The following is a 21,663-nucleotide window of genomic DNA, read 5'->3' on the forward strand; positions in this document are numbered from 1 at the left end:
CTGGCGGCCCAAGGAACTTAACCAGACTCTTCAGGAGTCTGTCCCCTTGCCTGGGAGATTCCTTAGGGTATAGATGCACCGTAGTAATACCTGTGCCACGCCACCAGTTGGGGGGAAAGGAGGCCCAGCCAGTGTGTCCCTATAGCATGGCAATCCTTCACTAGCACAAGAGCCCTTGTGGCTGTGGACCACCAGTGTGTAACCAAGGTGCAAATTAGCACCATGGGGAAGCACAAACACAGCAACCTTTGAACCCCATTCTCCTGAGCGGCACTGGCCCTACCACAGGGAGACCCAACTACCCCAGCCCCATCCAGCATGTCTCTTTGTTGGCAAAGAAACCGGAAACTGGAAAGATGCAAAGAAGCCATTTCAGAGGTGCTCACTTTGCTTTGGGACCAGAATTTTCTATTCAAGTTCTCCTTGGTATTTCAAGCCCAAGGCTTTGTATTTCACTGGCCAAGTTATAATCTTGCAGTGACAACAGTTTTCAGGAAGGAACATGTTGAAATGTATGGTATGTGCTGGTTTTATTTTACCTTCCATGGATGGCACGTCAACCATCCCTATGGCTGGGATCTAGGTCTAAACAGAATAACAGATGAGCAACCATGTAATGCAAAGAAGATAAACGTTAGCCTCTATATGATGGACGGCTGTGTTTTTTAAGAAGGCTTCTGGTGACAGTACAGACTACAGAAGCAAAGCTTGTGTGAATCAACCATGGAATCAGACATACTCAAGTAGAACATAAGCAGAGTAATGGGTCAATTTCTGCTCAGAGGCACTGGTGTAAATACATAGTAACTTCACTGAAGTCAGTGGCATTAGTGTTTAATGCTGCTAGGTAAATTCAGAAGGGATATATAAGACACAAAGGGATGCGTCAGACTCCTACTGACTTGGCAATGTAAGACCCCAGTTGAGCACAACACCTAAGTACGTGCTTAACTTTAAGCATGTGCTTAAGTGGTTTGTTGAATCAGGGCCTAAGTCATTTAAGGGAAGGTAGAGGGAATCCAGCTAACATGTTCCCTGAGAAAGGCAAACCAGCTATATTATATGAAGTGAGACGCCCTCTAAACTCAGTCCATACATCCAGATAAGTTTGCCACCTAATATGGCGTCAGAAGTGCCAAACTTTAACAGCTGTATTTTTAGAGGATGATGCTACATTTATAACAATAAGGGCCAAATTCTGCTCTCTCTGACACCAATATAAATGCTGAGTAATTCATTTGGCGGCAGAGTTAAATGAAGAACACAGCGGTCCCCCTATTTTAACCACTAGAGCATATTTCTTCTCAGGTCTAATAAGTCACAGAGTTCTGCAGTACCTACTAACACAGCATAAGCAACCTGCAAAATGTAAACAACTCCACGATTTCTCACAGATTTATTTTGACAGCCTCCTATCGTAATGTTTTGTTTCGTTAGTTTAAAATCCAGAGAGACATTTCTGAAAAGTTACATAAAAAAAGGTAAAGCAAGGATCAGAAATAAGGCGACATATAAAACACACAGAGGAAAGTATTCATGAAACCAAATCTAACCAGTGGAAAACAAAAACTGACAATGTGGTAATTTCCAGGAAGTCCTTTATTAAGAGATAAAGGCTAGCATTACAATTGGACTATCCATTTTCAAAGATTAACAGAACAAAACAAAACCCAGGATAAAACAAGAAAATGTTTCTTTGTTAAAATAAAATTAGAACGTTTATTTCTATTGGTTTGTTATGATTACAAAGCTTGATTGGAAATCGCGTCCTGATTTGCACACCAAACAGTAGTGAGATACCAGTTGTGTAACTAAGCAATTAGAAAGATTAGCGAGATTTCCTCCCCCAAAACTCCACTGCGGGTGTAGGATGGGGGAGGACAGCAGCATCATCTTAAAACACAAATGGTCACACCTTCTTTTCAGACAGCTACTGTACAAAACAAATATTCATAATAAATATTTTACAGAAGAGGCTCAGTACACTGCTACAATCCTTCACTGAAGGGAAACATATATACATCTCTCTCTATATATATATCTCCTATATATAACTTATTTGACTTACATCACCATAAATGCTACATGTTTCTAAGAGAAGGATAGGTCAGGAATTCCAAAACAATCATCACCCAGTGAAATGTATGTATCAGACCTGGGCCCCAATGCCCGGGATCAAAACACCCCATAAAGAAGTTCTGATCCTGATCCAAATTTTGTGCTGAGAGCGAATCTCAATCTACAGTAACTAGAAGAGTGAGAACAAGAGACCAAAAAGGTCTGCTTAAAATAGGATTGACATTGGCGTGAATGAGAAACTGGCAGGTTTCCTGCCCTTGTCACCTCGAGGTTAGCTTTACTTTTCAGTGGTCAGGGCTGGACCTCACATGCTGGCGTTAAACTATTAACCCTCAGTAGCAGGAATGCAGCTGCTGTAAAGAATTCCCACTTCAAGCTTAGAGACACAGGCCTGTGCTGAATATAAAACAACAGTACCAGTGCAAATGCTTGCTATAATGTTACTTCCATATCAGGGACCAATACAGCAAAACACCACAGTATTTTTTCAACAGAGCTTTATATACCACAGATGCATTCTCCCCCTCATGATCCAGCGAATCACTTAAACCCATGCTTAACTTTAAACTCATTTGAAGTCCATTGGACTACTCACATGCTTAATGCCAGATGTGCTCTTCAGTACCTTACTGAACTGGGGACGAAGAGTCCTCTTACACTATTTAGGACTAAGGGGAACACAAGCAGAGCTAGAAAGCAATTGGGGAGTTAATCAAAAATATCATGCTGATTGGGATTTGTCTGTAACTGGGAACTTGCACATGCAAGAAGTTCTAGCTAATGAACTGCGCCATGGACGTGAATGGAGGAGGTCTCTCTGCTTGCTTGACACCAGTGTGGGCTTCATTATTAGTGCATATGTTTTCCTTGGCACAATCTCAGGGAAATCTCAGACTGCAATTTCTGACCTATCTCAAATGGGCACTACAACCTTGGAGAAAAGACACATAGTTGCTTTTGAGTTAAACACTCACACATGTGAAGGAAAAAAAATACCAAAGCAAGAAAGCATGACTTCAGCATCCAACTATTTGTTGGAGCGTGTGAGATGGTTTAAATTCCTGGAGCTAGAGCAGCGTTCTGTGTGTGTTCATTAGAGAGGCCTGAATTGAACCTCAAACTCTGGGAAAATTCAGTGCTGGATCCAAACTTTGCAGCTGTCCATTACCTCCATAAAAGGGGCCTAATAGAAATTCTGGATTCTTCACGCTGTGAACTTTTTCAAAGTCTGGACCCTGACGTGCACCCTCTGGCTCGGGTCCGACCATTTTATATATTGTGTAACATGCCGATAAAATGATATTGGAGGAGGGCACTATTGAGTTCATGACCTGCTCTGCATACACATTCTCAGATCAGCAAAGGGAAGGTGAGAAACCCATGAGTCACTGCGTCCTGAAAGAAGCCAATGAGGATTTGTAAAGATTTCCCAACATGTCTGGAGGAGAGCAAAAATGAAATTCAGTAGTTTGATTAAAGGAAACAACCAGATCAGCAGGGGTCTTCTCTTCCCTTCAGCTAAACCCCCAGGATAAGAAAAACTTCACTGGGCTTCAGTGGCAGTTATCCATATCCTGCTGGAGGAAGATCAGGGCCTGAATGTTCTAGGTCTTCAAAATTAAGCTAGATGTCTAGTGAGGACTGGCTTTCTGGAAAGATTCCTGGTGCAAACAGCCTTTCTCATGGTATTTTAGCACATCTGCCCCCAGAATCTAGAAATGAAGAGGCAGCAGTGCTAAGGTTCTATCTGGGTTCAGCTCAGGTTTGGGTCAGTTCTTATTAAGACGTGGGTAGGACCCAACCCTCCTTACTCCAACTTCTGATAAGAGTTCAAAGCTCAAACCTCTCTTTGTAAGGGTCTAGATCCAACCCCCAAGGTTGAATAGGCCACACTTTTGGATCTGGATTTTGAACCCCTAAATCAGGAGCTTTCGGATCTGGGATTTTGGGTCAGCCCAGTATTGAGATACTGGTTGAGATATTCAAATGCAACCCGAGGATTTAACCACACACCTTCGAGCGAGCTAGCTAGATTTCCTAAAAGAAAGTGCTAGAGTTTAACTGAAGAACCAAACTGTTGGTTTTAGCACTTCTATTCCTACTGCCCCTTACATTAAATACGGTGCAGCCAGCAGGCAGACTATTCTTTATTCAAGATGAACAAAACGGGCTTCTCTTTCACTGTCCCAACTCCATTCCAAGCAGGGCCGGCTCCAGGCACCAGCTTACCAAGCAGGTGCTTGGGGCGGCCACTCCGGAGAGGGGCGGCAGGTCCAGCTGTTCGGCGGCAATTCGGCGGACGGTCCCTCACTCCTGCTCGGAGCAAAGGACCTCCCGCCGAATTGTCGCCGCAGATCGCGATCGCGGCTTTTTTTTTTTTTTGGCTGCTTGGGGCGGCCAAAACCCTGGAGCCGGCCCTGATTCCAAGGTGGAAGGGTCAACCCCCTTCCCTTTTTCCTTGGCGTGGCTGTTTAATGGGGCCCCAGGCAAGGGTCTCCCTTTCACATGGGCCAAGCTAGCGGCATGTTAACTCTAGTCTATGCAGGGAGTGGGTAAAGGCCGGGGAGCCCCATAGCAGCAGCACATGTAGCAGCTTTAGTTTGAAAGGTCACCGACTGCAGGAAAAAAGGGTGACCCCACTGTGGAGGCTGTCTTGGGGCACACCCCTAATGAGGTTGCCAGAGCACATTCTGCATGGAGTGCCAGCCCCAGGAGGAGCAGCAGGTCAAAGATGCATGAGTCAATTTCTGGCATAAGAAGAGTAACAACGACGAAATAAATAAATAAAAGAATGGCTCTTACAAGGGCTCTGCAGCCGCCCACCCACTCCGTGCGCCCTCCCTGCTGACATCTGTGGCTAAAATAGCTTCCTCCCGGCCTCATCAAATACTCTCATTCTGTAACAATACGTTGCTGACCTTTAAGGAGCTGACCTCGGCCAGGCCTCTCCTATACAGATAAAAGGCCTGCGGCATGGCTGCAGGGCAGCTAGCCTGCGTCAGCTGATTTGGGCTCTCAGGGCTCAGGCTGCGGGGCTAAAAATTGCAGCGTAGACATTCGGGCTCAGGGACCCTACAAGGGGGGTGGATCTTAGAGCCTGGGCTCCAGCCCGAGCCCAAACCTCTAGGTTGCTATTTGCAGCCCCACAGCCAATCCCGGTGAGTCAATTGACCTAGGCTCGGAGACTCGGTGTCACAGTGTAGACGTAGCCACAGGTACAGAGAACAGAAGTGATTTCCCCGAGGTCAGAAAACAGCTGCAAAGTCAGGAACAGACCCGAGGAATCCTGCCTCCTAGTAACCTGCTCTCACCACTGTTCCGATGGGGAAATGCTGGCATGCCCCTCCCTATAGTACAGGCTTTGCTTTAGCTAGAAAAACCTAGAATTAAAATACAGGGAAAATAGGGTCAATAGGTTTGAGAACCCCTCCCCTCCCCCAAATAGTTTTCAATGATCACAGAATCTTATCCTCCAGGAGGGTCACCCAGTCCTAATTAGAAAAGGACACACATGAGACAGGCAGAGAGAGAGACCGACAAATGGAGATCTCTTTAGTTCGCTGGGGTTTGTTTCCAACAATTAAATGGAAGCCGTACACATGAGAGAGAGAGTGTGAGAGCATCAAAAGGGAGAAAGATGCTTGGGAGTCCCCAAGGTAGGGGCATAAGAAAATGGAACTTCTGGGTAATATGAGGCTCCCCTATTGAGAAACTTTGATGAAAAGTAAATTTGCACATTTTCCCTAAAGACAGAGGCTGCTGCCAGGTCTGATCAGTCTCACCGGATGTGTAGCACAGGGAGCTTGCTTCAAAAGGTGAAAGTTCAGAGACTGGCCAGATGTCTGCACTGGGGACAGACAACATCTGGGTCGGAGAGAGAGAAGAGCTGGCTGTGTTACTTAGCTCTGGCAGCAATCCCTGCTAGGAAAAAAAAAAAGACTCCAGCCTTGGGAGAAGCTGTTTTAGATGTCCTGGTCAGGACTGGTCAGATGGAGGACAATACTAGGGCAAAGTGGTGGGAGAATTGACTGAAAATCGAGGAGGGTTTCCATGCGCAAGGAAACACTAGCTCGCACCCTCCTGGTCAGGAGACAGGGCATAGTTGAGATGCAGCATCTAGCTTATATCATGCAATAAACATTTCGCTCTTCACCTTCAAAGCACTGTACAATCATCAGCTAATCCTCATGACATCCTGTGAATCAGGGTAGTGCCAATAGCCCCGTTTTACAGCTGAGGAAATTGAGGTTAAGTGACTCATCTAAGGCTGCATAAAGGAATTAGTGTCCTTTAGACTCAGGAGTAGCTGGAGCTCGGTCCCCTACTCACAACACTCTGCCTCCTGCAACGGTTCACTGGTTGTCTGTGCAGGCTAACTGAGAGAGACAAGTCGGAAAGGTTCAGATGGACACGTGCAATGCTGGGTTTGACTTTGCAGGCTGACTTTCCACGGGGCTTCCACTGCATTTGTGCACCACTAATGGACCGACTTTGTCCCCTCTCCTTTCATCTGTTCAGATGGTGGATGGTTGTATATAACCATCTAAGAATAGAGATGGCCCTGAACAAGCCCCCTGGATCCAAACACCCCCAAACTTTGGGACAAAGGGGACCGAAATCGGAGCCACGATCCACAGAAGTTTGGCAAAGGGGCCCGGCTTCAAATGGGCTGAACCAAAGCCCCAGGTCCGAACACCACTGAAGTTGGGACAGGGCAGAGGGGCCAAATTGTGCAGCTTAAACCCCTCTGTAGTAACGAACCCTAATGGAATTTGCCAAATTAGTATAAGGTCATGTTTAAGGCTTCTGCTCCCACAGTCTTTACTGAAGAGATTGGGAATTCTACCTGAGTAATGGCGGCAGGATCAGGCCCTTCATCCCATACAGGTTGAAAAAACAAACAAACCTGTGTTAAACTCAGGGGTGCTGGAACAATTTGTATAGTGGGGGTGCTGAGAGCCATTGAACCAAATTGTAAACCCTGAACGTAATGGAAACCCCTTCAAGCCAGGGGGTGCAGCTATCCTACCCCTCAGCCTCCCTGCAGATGAGTCTCTCAGGCCACATATGGTAAATAATGAAGGAGAATGGGTGGGCATGGCTGAAACTCAGGTCATCCTTTTGGGAAATAGCCTAGAATAGGATTACTCGCTCCTTAAATTAAAATTCATCTGCTATTGACCAGTAAAAATAAATCACTGGACTCCTCCTTTCCCCCGGACTATTTTCTGCCCCCTCTGAGGTAGATGTCTATTGGCGGGGGATGGAACCAGAAAAGAGTCTTCCAAGCAGGTCTGCCCCCGGGGGCCTGCTCAGGTCAATTAGTGCACGTTCACTTTTAAACCTACGTCCCTGCTTGACTTGCCAAGCCAGGTCTGGTCTGGTTAGTAGTTGGCTACGTTATGCGTCTCCGATGCACTAGGCCTGTCCTGGCTCAGCATTCTTGCAGTACGCAGGCAGCGGTCGCTGCCTGGGGCGGGGGCAAGCTGCATTTCTCAGGGGCTACGATCTTTCCTGCATAGTCAATGCAGGCGGCGCTCCGCGTCCGCACTCCCTCGCCGCAAGTTCGGGAGCACGGCGACCAGGGGCCGACACGCCAAATGGGGCACGGGAGGTCGCCGCAGGGCTTGATGTCCTCAGGCTTCAGAGCCTTGTCGCAGGTGGTGGAGGCCTGGCCCTCCACATCCCGGCATTCCACCGTTCGCCTCTGCCAGCCAGAGCCGCAGGTTTTGGAGCACTCGGACCAGTCTCCCATAACCCACTGCGAGGTCAGCATGGGCTGGATAATGTTGGCTGATTTCTTTTCCTTGACCTTCTGCTTGCTAAAGGGGATGTCCTTGGGGAGGAAGAAAGTGTACTTCACCTTGGGCGGGAAGACCTCACTGGAGACGGTCAGCAGTTGGACAGTGAGAGATTCCGGAAGCTGCCGGAAGCTCTGGAGCCGCTCCAGAGTCGTCAGAGAGCCGCTGTACTTCAGGATTGTCCCCTTCACCAGGAGGTCTTGCTCCATGGCTGAAATGGCAAAGTCTCCATTCAGGAGGTACTTGCCGTCCAGGGTTCTCAAAGCCAGGTAGTTTCCATCGTGACGGACCCCTCGGTGGCTGCGTTGTTTGATATCAATGTTGGTAGCTCCAGCAGGGATCGTGACGATGTCATTATATCCATACCTGCGTGGATCAAGAGGAGATGGTTATCATCCTGAACTTACAAATTAGTACAGGGATGGGATAGCATATTGCCTGTGACAAGCTTGACCTAATCGGCACTCCAGTGCCATGGATGGAAAATTCTGTGACAGCCTCCGATAAATGTTAAACGGGAGGGTTTTTCTGAACAAAATGTGAAAATGAGCAGTGCAATCAGTTATTTATTTTGATATGAAATTCCCTTTATTTTACACTGCCCCTAAATTTTTACATTGCAGTGGGGCTGCAGAGTTTTGTTCTGGAAGCTCAGATCTGCATTGGGACCTCATCACAGACACAGAGGAGGGTTTTGACAGCTGGGCACGAGGCAGCTGGGGCTTTTGGTACCTGGGGAGGGATCAGTGACAGTTTGGAACTATAGGATAAGAACACTGGCTGGATGTTTCTGCTAAAACAATCAGCAGTTAAGCAGTTACTGATATTGATGTTTATATTGTCCTCTTTAGGTTTCAGAGTTAACATCTCTTGTGAGATGAGTGGGGCAGTTCACACCTCTTTGAGCTATTTTTTCCAGGCCATCTGCAGATTCAAGCAGGTATCTCTCCACATTGGTTGCACTTGGTTTACGTTTGAAAGGTTTTCTTTGCAACCATCAGAGATAGCAACTGAGTTTTAAAAAAATGAAATCCGATTCTGGAGCGCAGTTTTGCCGCTGGGCTGGATTCCATGGCAAATTGTGTCGCTGTAGAATCGTGGAGTATGCAGGGGCCTAGGGACTGCAGTGTGAGCACTGAGTCATGGCTATGGACTAAAAGGCCTTTAAGTCAGGGACTGTCTGTCTTTGTGCCTTGTACATTGTCTGTGCTGAGCAAACAATAATGATCATTTGTGACATGTGTGAGGCAACACACTAGAATCCAGCACCTGGCACAAGTCAGCACCTGTAGCTGACAGGAATATTTACACAAAGCGTTTCAAGGGCTTGTGTTGTGGCTGGCAGTTATGCATAGAGTATTTTGGAACAAAGCCTTAGGGTCGAATTTTGCTGTCAGTTGTGCTGGCATCCTTAACCCTGATCTTAATAGGATCTCTTGTAGGTTAAATCCTTTTGGCTGTCATGACCATGTTAATCTCTCTTTAGTCAACCACAAGCAATTCATTGGCAAATGGAAGTTCCATTCATTGTGTTCCCTGGAAGGAAACCATTTAGGAAATCTAATTTGACCCCGGGAGTAATCTCGCCACATGGAATTTGATCTCTCAGCCCTTTGTTACTCTGTTTCCAAGAATCACAGGGGTAGCCGTGTTAGTCTGAATCTGTAAAAAGCAACAGAGGGTCCTGTGGCACCTTTAAGACTAACAGAAGTATTGGGAGCATAAACTTTTGTGGATTCTTACCCACGAAAGCTTATGCTCCCAATACTTCTTTCCAAGAAGTCTTTTATATTGGACTCCGATGGCTAGCATTATTCTGCTTGGAGTTTAACCCGTAAACACAAAGGGCCAGCTCTTCAGCTGGTACAAATTGCCACAGTTCTATTGAGGTTAGTGGCACTACATGGATTTATACCATCTTTAGGCTCTGGCCCAGACAACAAAACTCGCCCATGTGTCAGGCCAGCACAAGATCACTGAGACATTTAAGCATGGCATAGGTCTTATGCTGGCCCACTGCACACTGGTGAAATTCAACCTCTGAGCTTAGACTGTAAACACCGCAGGGCAGGGACTGACTTTTTTATTGGTGCCTGGTAGAGCACCAAGCACATGGTAGCGGCACCAGATAACGTTTGAAGCAACAGGCACGGCTTAGGTTACATAAGGAATAAACTTTGCAGAAGTTTCATGGAGTTTGGGGCAGAGATAACAAACATTACAGGGTCACTTTCCTGGATTCTGAGCCCAATTACACTAGTGTACATCCAGGTTAACATTATGGAAACTGATAGAGTTATGCCTGATTTATCCGAGTGCAAATGAGGTCAGAATCTGCCTGACTGACAGGTAGTTTAGGTTCTAAGAGAGAGAGAGAGAGAGTGTGTGTGTGTGTGTGTGTGTGAGAATTGTTTTTGCAAACCTTAATAATTTCATGATACATTTAAAAGTTAATGTTAAGAGGTATTTTTTTTTTTAAATATATATATAAAGTTTTTCCTGCAGTTTTGGCATCCACAACATTGCAGCACTTAGATAGCGCAGGAGAATCAGAAAGGGTAACAGACAAGAGACAAAAGGTGAGCCTGACTGGGTCTGGTTTCACTGTCCAAACTGATTCAAGAGTAAAAATTAAAACAAACGGGGAAGAGTCACCTGGATTATTAAATCTGAAATCATTGTAAACATCTGACATGCTGCTGGTTGTCTGTGTAAGGAAATACGTGTTTAGGAACGTGTGGGTGTATTCTTCCCTCTGCTACCCCCTGTTTGAATGCATTAACGTCAATGAAGTTTCAGAGGTGTAGCTAGAGAGAAGAATCGGTTCAGAGGCTGGATTCTGAGCTGCTGTAGGTCAGTGGAGCTCCACTGAAGTCCAGTATTTGGCCCCCAGGGAAAGAGCCTTGGAAACAGTGACTATGTTGGATGTTTAAACCCGTTTTCTCTCTGAACTTGATCCTGCAACGCTTTAATTAGCTGGAATGATGTAGAATCAGGCCCTCTAAGAGCATCCGTCCGGAGTTTTCAGGTTGTTTGGGGGTTCGATCCTGCAAGGGGCAGGATCATTATGGGGTGAAAGCCGCTGCTCCAAAAACATCACCAGGAGAGACAAACCTCTCTCACTTGGTGCCACCTTTATGCTACGATCATCTCCTTCCATCACCCCCCGGAATACCAGGCTTCAACCTCCCCAGGACTTACTTGGATCTGTTGAGTGAGCCGGATATTTTCCTGCATGTCGACCCATTGCCACCGCACACCCCACACTTGTCCAGCTTCTTGGAGGAGCCAACCACGTGGTCACAGCCAGCCTTGATGCACTGCCCATGGACGCAGATGGAGAGGGTCTCTGGCCCACACAACGTCCCATCGATCACCTGGGCCAGAAGAAGCAGATAATAATGAGACAGTTCCATGACCCCAGCTGGGGCCTTTCATCCAGTTATATTCCAGGTAAGGACAATAATAATTAAAGGCAAGTGTCTTACTTTGGCCTCAAATACTTTGAATTCGCTCCTCCCTCTGGCTCGGCAAAAGAGCTTGCAACGGTCCCGGGGGGACACCCCAGAATACTTGGGGAGCCACTCCAGCAGATTCCCGTCCAGATCTGTGAAGTTGTAGCTGTTGTACTTTGCGCACTGCTGCTCTCTAAAGCTCTTCCCTGAAAGGAAGGGGAAATGTGACCCGACAGCAACCCAAGGGCAATGAATGACTTGCCTGAAATATTACAAACGGCATCCGGTCAGTGAGCTAGGCTTGCTGCTCATCCATGCATGCACACTGCAAGTCTCACCACTAGACCCTGGTGGAGCTGGTAGCTGGGTGGATACCCCTGCCAGAAGACTGTGGCCAATTAACCTGCCAATGGCTCTTGGGGAAACGGTGACTGGGAAGGAGTGGTTTTGGTAAATAAACCTTCTGGTAGGTTTGGGATGGAAGGCCGTGTGCTACCTCCAGAATCTGGGTGAGGGATACTCTGATTGTCTCAGTGGCAGACAGAGCCCTCCCTGTCTCCAGCAGCGCCTGGCAGTCAGATCTCAGCAGACAGGCTGCTGCCATAAATAATGCCTCGTAAATTATATCGATAGCTGTACAATGGCTCCTTTCACATCCGCCTGAGCTCCCCCGCTGGGAAACCCATTACCCGGCCGTTCTCTCTGGAGCGTCTGCAGACGGAGCCAGGGATATTGTGCGGAGGGTAGTGTGACTTGCAAACAGTGGATTACCGTCCGGTGGGCATTCCTCTGTGCGGCATGACTGATATTTGGCTCTCTGACCCTCGCAGTATTTTCCACCGTTCTGAGGTGCGGGGTCGTTGCAGTCCCGGTACGAGAAGTGCACTCCTCCTCCGCACGTCCTGGAACAGGCTCCCCACGGGCTCCAGGGGCCCCAGTTCCCATCCACCACGGGCTGCAAGACATTGCAAAGGATTCTGTTACGGAAGGCTCTCGTTATGGCAATGAAAGAAATCAGTAAGAACCCTTAGCTCTTATCTAGTGCTTTTCAGCAGTAGCTCTCAAAGTGCTTTACAAAGCAGATCATCTCCATTATACACATGGGGAAACTGAGGCACAGGGAGGGAAGTGACTTGCCCAAGCGTTAGGCCAGCGGCCAAGCCAGGAACAGAAGCCAGCTCTCCTGAGTCCCAGTCCAATGCACTACCCACTAGAGAGGCCATTTGTGGGACGTTCAAAAGGGTTCTGGGTGCCAAAGATAGGCTTGTCCGTTTAGGCTGAGTTTTTCCAAGCTGCCGAAAGGACATGGGGGAAATTTTTCCAAGGCACAAATGGCAGGTAGGTGCCGAGCTCTCAATAGGAGTTAGGCCCCTAACTGCTATTTGTGCCCCCTTTTCCCCACTGAAGTGACTGGGAGTTGGGCACGCAAATCCCCAAGTTGGCTTTGCAAAACTCAACCATAAGCCTGAGACCCAGGCCACCTCCCTCGCCACACCGCCAGCAGAGTTCAGCCGGGTGGGGTCGCTCGTGACGTTGGCTCCAGGGTTTAAACTTCGCACAGCCGGTGGCAGGCCCGACGCAGGGGAAGGCCCTCGCCTCCAGAGCCCCTGCCCTCTGGCAGCTCACCAGAGCCTCTGAGCCATCACATTCCACACCAGAAGAGAAGCCGGTGATGTGCTGTAACAACCATCCCTGGCTGAACATGGAGCAGAACCGGGGCCCAAACTAGGGGCCTGGACCACTCCTAGAGTAGGTCAAGCTCCCGTCCTTCAGGCAGCTGTCATTGTCCCTTTCAACCTTGTACAGGGCTTAGGGCTTGACTCTCAGAGGGGATGAGCATCTATTGAAGTCCATGGGTGAAAACTTGGCCCCACTGGTATCAATGGGAGTTCTGCCATTAAGGCCAATAAGGGCAGGTGTCACCCAATGGGAATTGACAGAGAGAGGGAGAATAAGTCATGGCTGGGCTTTGGGTTCATTTTGTGCTCGGCACTGCGCTGCTGATGGTGGCAGGCCATTGAAGAGCCTAGAGGTTAAGTTACAGCGTGTTTATCGGTCAGTCGGTGTGTTGCTGCAGGGCGCACGGGGTAGGTGGTAGTGTTAATTTCTAATTAGATAAATATGACAAAAAGGTGTCGTACAAAACCTGATGGAGGTAGAAATATTCTTTTAAAAATGCAGCCAAGCCACTATGCTCTGGTTGAGGTTTAAACATCCCCTGTGGCGTTTGCAACCCAAACCTTGCAGCATCACGGGAGAACCAGCCAGGAAACAAACCTGTGGTGCCCAAGTGGAACTGAGCAGTCCACGTCCCTCGTGAAGTGCAGAAAGCAAACAGTGAGCAGCAAGGGGGGGGGTAACATAAATATGATTGTTTGCACATTAAAAGATCGCTATGGTAGCAGCAGGAGCCCACAAAGGACAGGAAACTCACAGTTAAAGGAGTAAAGCTGCGATGCTTTGGCACAATAGGAGAGGTGTTCTCTCCTCAGTTCGTAGCCCCTGTGCTCAGTAGCAAGGTCACGAAGGCCGGAGGAATCACACCAGAGGAAAACTGTTGTGAATTATGACTCAGCCTCGTGATTTTTATCCTGACATTGATCCTGTCATGTAAATATGGAGGGCAAATAAAGGACTAAAGCACCAGTAAAATGACCCCATATGTTGCTTCCTAACAGTGCTGGCTGGAGGCCCTGATCTATCAAAGCCCTTATGCACCTGCTTATCTTTAAGCACGATCAACTTTAATGAACCTATTCACGTGCTTACAGTTAAGCTCGTGTTTAAATACTTGGCTGCACTGGGCCCTGATTCAGAACTAGTTGATTTCCATGTACGTTCCCCGCGGGGAAAGGAAATGACTCAAAGGCACAAGGACAATCTGCTCAGTCTAGTTCAGACCAGCGCAAACCATAATGAAATTCACTGCAGAGTTAATCTATGAGCTAGCCTTGTCCAGCATGGGCTGAAATAAAAAATATCTCAGCGTAACATGCTATCAAAGGAGATATTCACAAAACCCCCCCAGGCAAGTCAAAAGATATGGGCCCTTCCTGGATACAGGTTAGGATGGATGAAGATAAGGGAACTGCCCCCACGCTCCTGCCAATTTTGTAACATGAGGTGCTTCATTTATAAATTGCCAGCCGTCTAGGAGCCCAATTCTAATTGGCATAAACGTGATCCACAGGGATCCACATTAGCAGACTGGATTGCAGGATCGGGGCCATCGACACTATCAGCAGTTAACACTCACGCCCAGGGTATTTGCTCATCTTGTCTCTTCCTTGAGAGGCGGGCAGAACTTGCTTGGTGTTTGAGTTCACCCTCCTTGGATGTAGGCAATGAGGAAGTAGGGTCTAGCGGTCTGAGCACGAGGCTGGGAGTCAGGACTTCAAGGTTTTAATCCCATCTCTGCTTGTGAATTGCCATGTGGCCTTGGGCAAGTCATGTCGGCTCTCTGCCTCAGTTTCCGCATCTGGGGTTAACGAGACTTCCCTGGTTCTTAGGAGGAATCATGCATGCAAGTGCTAAGTATTAACTCTACTTAGATGGCAAACTGTTTGTGGCAGATGCTGTCTTTTTGTTCTGTGTTTGTACAGCACCTAGCGCAGTGGGGTCGTGGGCCATGACTTGGGCTCCTAGTGCTACCACAATACACATAATAATGATAAGGCTGGGCAACACCTAAAGCTCAACTGCTTTTTAAAGATGATGGTGGAGAGGAAGATCATGGGTGAGGGCCCGGCTCTTCAGCCGCATTCTTGGTGAATAGTTCTTTCACCCGGGTAGAGACAGATCATCTCTTTCCCATCAGCCATTCTGTTACCTGGGGCTTCCTCGCATCGTGTGCCACGCAGCTGCCATCCCAGCACAGCCTGCCCGCTCCACAGGGCGTACCGTCTGCCCATGGCAAGCTGCCATTTTTGGTGTGACACAGGGGCTCCCTGGTGTCCATTCTGCACCACAGCTGCGCACAGATGTCCTCGTCTGTGGTGTTTGGGCAGTGCCGGAACTCCTTGCCGAAGATCTGCTGGCACTGGCGGTCCAGGTCGTACATGGCGAGTTGGCCTGGAAGGTCTGTGGGGAGGACGATGGGTTCGGCTGGCGCATCAAGCAGACAGTCACCTGGTCAGTGAACAGGGCAAAGCAGAGTGAAATAAAGTTGTTTACCATTCACCTAAGGCATAGCCCTGGGGTCCTAGGGGCCAGCTCCATTCTCTCTTGCTGTCCGGCAGAGATGACTTTATTATCCCTACGCTGTCCCTGATCAGTGGGCGTCTAAGCCGTCAGGATCCCCCAGTGAAGCAATTCCTCAGCTGCTGTTGGCTGCATGAAGCTGCCCCAGCACCTCTGCTTCCCTAGCATAACCCCTGGGGTGCGGGATGTTAAAGAGAGATGAGCAGTGAGGAAAGTGCACCGGGGACACTCCAGTGCATGGTGTCTGTAACGGAGAGTTTATAGGCCAAGCAGGTGGGTAAACGACTGATATGGGCGCTTGGGGGCCTCTGACCTATTCGGGCTTTGCCTGGCTAAGATGTCAGCCAGGGCCCACTGCCTCCCTTTCCCAGCTTGTGCGTTCCAACTTGCCGTGGTGCTTGGACTGGCCTAAGAGCCCTTAGAGATGAAGTCTGTGCACCCAGCTGAACAGGAGGCAGGGATATCAAAAGGGCCATATTGTCAATGGCATATAGACACCTAAGGAGGCTGGTGGGCTCGAATGGGATTTTCAAAAGTGCCACAGCAGGTTAGGTGCCTAAATACATTTGAAAATCTGGCCCTGGAGGATCTGTGCTGGCCTGAGTCCCCGTGGTTTGGAACAACCCCAGCCATCCAGTGGGTACTGAATTGATTCCTACCATGTCCCCCGTCCAGAAACTCTGTGAGGTACATGGCACTGCAGGGGGACCAGGGCAGGGTCTTGTTCAAGTGGACAAAGAAAGGAGCCATCATGTGATGTTTTCCCAGGGGCCCAAAGAGCCTCTCACAGGTCTTGGAGTCGTCATGAGGCATGCTGAGCACGTGTCCTGGAAGAGGAGAGAACCTGAATGTTAACAAGCGGTCTTCCTCCCTCCTCCCATCCTCACCAGCCTACATCCTCTCTGAGTACGCCCTGCCCGGCCTCTGACACTTCCCGCCCTTCTCAGGCTGACAGCCTTGTCGCGGGTTTGAATGGGGAATCCCCGTCGGCTTCCAGGAGAGTCCCAAACACAGAGGGCCCATGGGGAGCACCTGACCTAGGACAGGCGTAAGCCAGGTGCTGCCACAAGAAGCAGATGTTCAATAAGGTGCTTGCTTGCGAGGTGGAGATTCCACTGTCCGCAACACCATCCATTAACTTAGAGGTGCCCCTGTATTTTTTGTGCCTCCTCCCCCAGGAGCGATCGAGCCAAAGATCATATCCCAAGTGGCAAAATGCGACCAACCAGACTCAGGAACAAAGCTCAACGATATCTTTCCCCCCACTGTATCTGAATTACACAATGGGAGCTGATCTCCCGTGTTGGACACAGACCGGTCTGAGCAGGTGCAAAGGACCACAGTGAATAAAAAGAAAAGGGTTTGGAGTGCTTGGGCCAGATCCTCAGCTATGTAAACTGGCATAGCTTGACTGCGGGGGGAAAAAAAAGACGTTTGGTGCCATCATCTTGTTCACTCTGTTTGGGCGTATTACCTCTGCCCCCACCCTGGGTCTGCCTGGTCTATTGAGCTGATAAACTCTTTGGGACAGGGACTGTCTACACTCGGAGCAGTACCTGTCACAGCTGGGCCCTGATCTTGATTGGCCCTTAGATACTAATATAATAAACATCATTTATAATAATAATTGAAGTCAATGGAGCTACGCCAGTTTACAATGGTGCTGTGTGAGTTTACACCAGTTGAGGATCTGGCCCTCCAGTTTAAACTGCCCCCTGCCAGTCTCCCTGACTTGAGAGAGACTTCAGAGCCGAGATGCCGGAGCTATAAAGACCCTGCCATGGATTCTGCCGCAGTGGTCCGGCGGCTATTCCTTCAGTGCGTGCCGTACAAAAGGAGTTACCTAGTTCATGAGCGAGGGTGTAGGCAGCCTGGAGACCCTCATCTTCAATCACAGAGCAGCTTTTGTTGGGGTCGCACATGGTGCCGATGTCAGCCACTCCCAGAGTGTCGCAGCTCTGGTGCCCACAGAAGTCCTGTGTTTGAAAACGGAGCCAGAGGAAATATAGTTAGAGAAAGCATGGGTCCCCAAGTGATTCCACAGACTCATGGCCTGTATGGATTTGTAGGTATATGGCTAACCAGGGATCTATCAATCGTTCCGTTAGCATGCCACTCCCTGGGGTCTATTCCCACTTCTAGCTTTTCCTTGTATGTTAACCTGTGTCTTGCTACGTAGATTGCTGAAAGAATTGTCTACGTCTGTATGTTTGTGCCAGGAGATGGTACTGCACGTTAGACTCAGATCTACCAAGCTCTCTCATGCTTGAGGCATAGACAAAATGAACTCCTAGATCGTTGCTGTCTATAAATCCCATGGTTCTGTGATATGAAAATAAGTAAGACAAGATGTGGCCTATTAACTGACTACTAAGTGAGGTTCCTCGAGCAGCTGGTTTTCTGAAATTCACGGTTATGAGTCAATGGGTTTCCAAGCAGTTTTCATCTCTTCCTTTTCTCTAAAGTTCTGATGCCGTTGCTGGGCACCTGACGATGCGGACCAGAATGAAAATATTTCATGGAGAGGAAAGACGGCTGTATGGGTAAGCACTGGAGTGGGAATCAGGAGATCTAGTTTAAACTCCCAGCTCTGCCTCAGTGCCCCGGGGTTAGATCGGACAAAGTCATGTCATCTCTCTGGGTCTCAATTCCCATCACTGATATGGGAATAACAGTCTGCATTCTATTTAGAATATAAGGGCTTTGGAGAAGGGACCATCTCTTAATAGGTGTATGTACAGCGCCTAGCACTGTTAGAGTATTGGACTGGAGGGGTATAATTCTGCCCCCTCCTTATCTCCCTCTGTGCTCCAGACCATGCCCAAGGTAAATCCCATATGGATTCTGGTCTCTCAGCGGCTGAGACTACAGACCTGTCTAGTCAGCAGGACAGCAGTGTCGTAGTGCTCTGGGTGACGGTCACTAGCGGGGTTGAAGCTCTGTTGCCAGTTGCAAAAGTTGCGCAGCGTGAGCCCTCCATTGTCAGACACTTCCGGCCCGGCCTTCTCATCCTCCACAACCAGCACCTTCACCACCACCAAGCTGACGGAGTTCTTTAGGCTAGGGTGCTGGTAGATCCGAGCGGCCACTGATATCAGGGTCAGAATGTGGTTCTGAAACGAGAAAGGCAGACGGGCAACCAGAGGGTTAAACCTTGCGGAGGGGAAACTTCTGGGTCCAAAGTATACAGCGTGAAGCCTGCCACTTTCTGTTCTCTCGCAGGGGCCACTACTTAGGGTTTTATTAAGTCCTGGGCACTAGGGATGAAGCAATACAACCTTCATGATCACTCCTACAGCGTCTAAAGTGGGCACCTAGCAGACAGCATCCTCAATCCAATCCATGGGCCGCCTTTTCCATTGCCCTGCACCTTGGGCAGTCGTTTACACCAGCCCAGAGTGGGCGTAAAATTCTTACACCTGCTCTGTCCTGGTTTAAATTACAACCGAAGGTGCAAGACAAGGGAAAAATCAGATCCCCGGGCCTAGATCGAGGTGTATCTCAGTCTATGTCTGTATTGCCTTTTGGAGCACTGCTGATCCTCTGTATTGCAAATAACGCACTGCCGTCTGCAGCTGCTCAGGAGAAGGATGTCAGTGATCTGAGGGATGTGTTTGGGCATCCTCAGTTGTAGCATGAACCATGCCCTCATTTTCCAACCCCAGTCCTCTAAAGCCAGGAACCAATCACAATGTAACCACTTTAACTATACATTTTCCATCTCAGTGCTGTGTATGTAACACCCACATATCTATGTGGTCAGCAGGGTTTGACCCGAAGGCCTTCAGCTCCAAACTACAGGCCTCTGCTAGTTGAGGTATATCAAGAACTCTCTTAGCTAGCTGCAGTAGCAGGTTGTTAACCTCTATGTGGACCAGCCACTAGAGGGGGCATGACACATACTTTACAAGCATTTTAAAGATACAAAATCTACATTATTGGATGTATGATTGCAGTACGAACATGGGGGGAGAGGGTGGAAAGCTGAAGTAAAATCAATATAATTGTGTTGACTTTAATGGAGCAACACCAATTTTCACTCGCTGAGGATCTGCCCCAAGTCTTCACTCTACCGTATGGAGGAGTATTTGCTGGCCTTTACACTCAACTTCAAATATGTGCTCTTTAAACACATTCTCCACTCCTGAAGGGTGGTCAGCACGCCTGGCTCAGAGATTCCTAGGAGGTACGAGCACAGCAGGAAATAGCCGCGTTCGTTCCAGCAAGCCCTGAGCGCTGCGGTACTTTAGTCCAAACCGTGTGTGGGCGTTATACTCCGGTGTTATTATTTGTGAATGGGATTTGTTCCTATAGCACTTATGCAAGCTGCCAGGCATTCACTCAGGAGTTCCTTCTGCTTGGGCGAACAGGCGAACCAGAGGTTACTGAATACGTCAAACGCTCCAGCAATGTTTAGGTTGATGTAAACATCTTATCGGCACGTTGAAATTCCTCCTCTGTTTGGCACCGTCTCACGGAATCATATTCATGAGAAAAAAAATGCAATCATTGCACAACAGCATGAGTACTGAGAAAGAGAATGTGGCTTCTCTCATCCCAGGCAAATTACACTTTGCGGTCTCACCTCAGTGACTTTAGCATAATTATTTAATTAGATTCGATTCAGACATAAGGACTGAATTTTGCCCTTTCTTACACTTGTGCCAGTCCAGAGCAGCTCTGAAGTCAGAAGAGCTCCTACAGATTTACACCAGCAGCTGAGACCAGTGAGTTTAACAATCGCAGCTCTAGCTAGAGTGAACAGTATCCCGTAGTATGGAATGCACCAAATTCTTTGCCTCAGTGGGGAATAAACAGCTCGCAACGCTCACAGCCTTTCCTGGGCCAGTGATTTGCATGGGAGGAGCAGAAGCGCCATTTGCTTAGAAAATTAGTAAGACTCACCAATGCACACATGTAAATCAGTGGCCATGATGGGCGTCTCACTTGCATCCCAACATTCAGTGGATCTGAGGTCTTGTCACAACACGGCGCCTCTAATGCACTTTGCAACGTTCACGTATAAATAACGTACAAAATGACTTTCATCCCCAAGGATCCCCAGGCACGTCACAGACTGTGTGTGGAGATCAGTCATTGCTGATAATGCAGCCACCTCTGGGGTGGAATGAGAGAGCTGTTTATCAGCAACACTGCACAGTACCAAAGGGAGTGAAGTGAAGAATACCACAATCAACTGCAACTGCAGGGAGCAGCAAGATTGAGGAGGTGGAACGTAATTAACTAAACAGAAATGTGGCTGACACACTGCAGTCAGCGTATCCCTATTCTTATGAACAGTGCCACTCCTAATTAGCAAAATGCGGTCAGGAGCTTGGATTTATGTCTCTTCTGAAAGACTAATTGGTGCACTGGGGCTGTCTTGAACCAATGCCATATAAGCAGGACATTCCTAGGTATCTTAAATCATTCTGCAACATATTATCCTATCACAGACTAGCCACGCGAACAGACGTCTAATTTTAGCAATATGCACGTTAGTCAAATTCAGTGCATTACATTCTAGCAGGCACCAGAACGAGTGAGGGGCACACTCACTAGACCTGTTTATTCAGACTGGCCAGAATTCCATAATGTGACATACAGTTGCAAAGCACAGAGCAGATGCAGCAAAGAATTCACTATTGAGGCAAGAAACATACACCAGGCTATGCAACTTGCAACATCCTACTGTTATTGTTCCAGGGGAAATGTGAGAATTCTTTATCTCTGCCTCGAGGTAAAGTCAAAATGCGCACCCTAATAAAAAGGCCACAGAGCTGTGGAATAATGCGTCTGAAGAGGATTCCATATTTTCACAAGACTGGGGTTGAAGTTGGCATAATGACCTCCAATTTAAAGCAGAAGGCTCCCCGAAGCACTTGAACGCATATGCAAACCATCCAGGGGTTCACATCACCCACCACTGAAGTGCAGCTGACTCTGGGGTGGAATATGGTAGCTGCTTAGTAGAATATAGCAATGGTTTGGCGGGAGGGGGATGAGGTAACAAGGGAGACTGGAACCAGAATGAAAATTTTGAAGGGTCTGAAAATAATTATCTATTTTGAAATGGCTCAGACACCTGGGTTTACATTTCAATTCTTGCAAAGAGTGCTATGAGATCT

The 21,663-nt window shown here is 48.1% G+C and overlaps 1 protein-coding gene across 1 annotated transcript in view; it reads right to left on the reverse strand.

The window, feature by feature from the left end:
* Window positions 1-1,581: 1,581 nt before the first annotated feature.
* Window positions 1,582-21,663, reverse strand: part of ADAMTS8 (ADAM metallopeptidase with thrombospondin type 1 motif 8) — a 31,749-nt gene continuing 11,667 nt past the window's right edge. Inside the window, exons 2-9 of the mRNA XM_005303912.4 lie at window positions 18,409-18,648; window positions 17,379-17,511; window positions 16,195-16,362; window positions 15,165-15,463; window positions 12,107-12,290; window positions 11,369-11,541; window positions 11,082-11,257; window positions 1,582-8,246 (exon numbers count right to left, since the gene is read on the reverse strand). Of these exons, the coding sequence (XP_005303969.2) occupies window positions 7,514-8,246; window positions 11,082-11,257; window positions 11,369-11,541; window positions 12,107-12,290; window positions 15,165-15,463; window positions 16,195-16,362; window positions 17,379-17,511; window positions 18,409-18,648 (2,106 nt within the window). The 3' untranslated portion in view covers window positions 1,582-7,513. The remainder of the gene's footprint in view (window positions 8,247-11,081; window positions 11,258-11,368; window positions 11,542-12,106; window positions 12,291-15,164; window positions 15,464-16,194; window positions 16,363-17,378; window positions 17,512-18,408; window positions 18,649-21,663) is intronic.

This window comes from Chrysemys picta, chromosome 16 (genome assembly GCF_011386835.1).
Source record: "Chrysemys picta bellii isolate R12L10 chromosome 16, ASM1138683v2, whole genome shotgun sequence".
Classification (NCBI taxonomy): domain Eukaryota; kingdom Metazoa; phylum Chordata; order Testudines; family Emydidae; genus Chrysemys; species Chrysemys picta.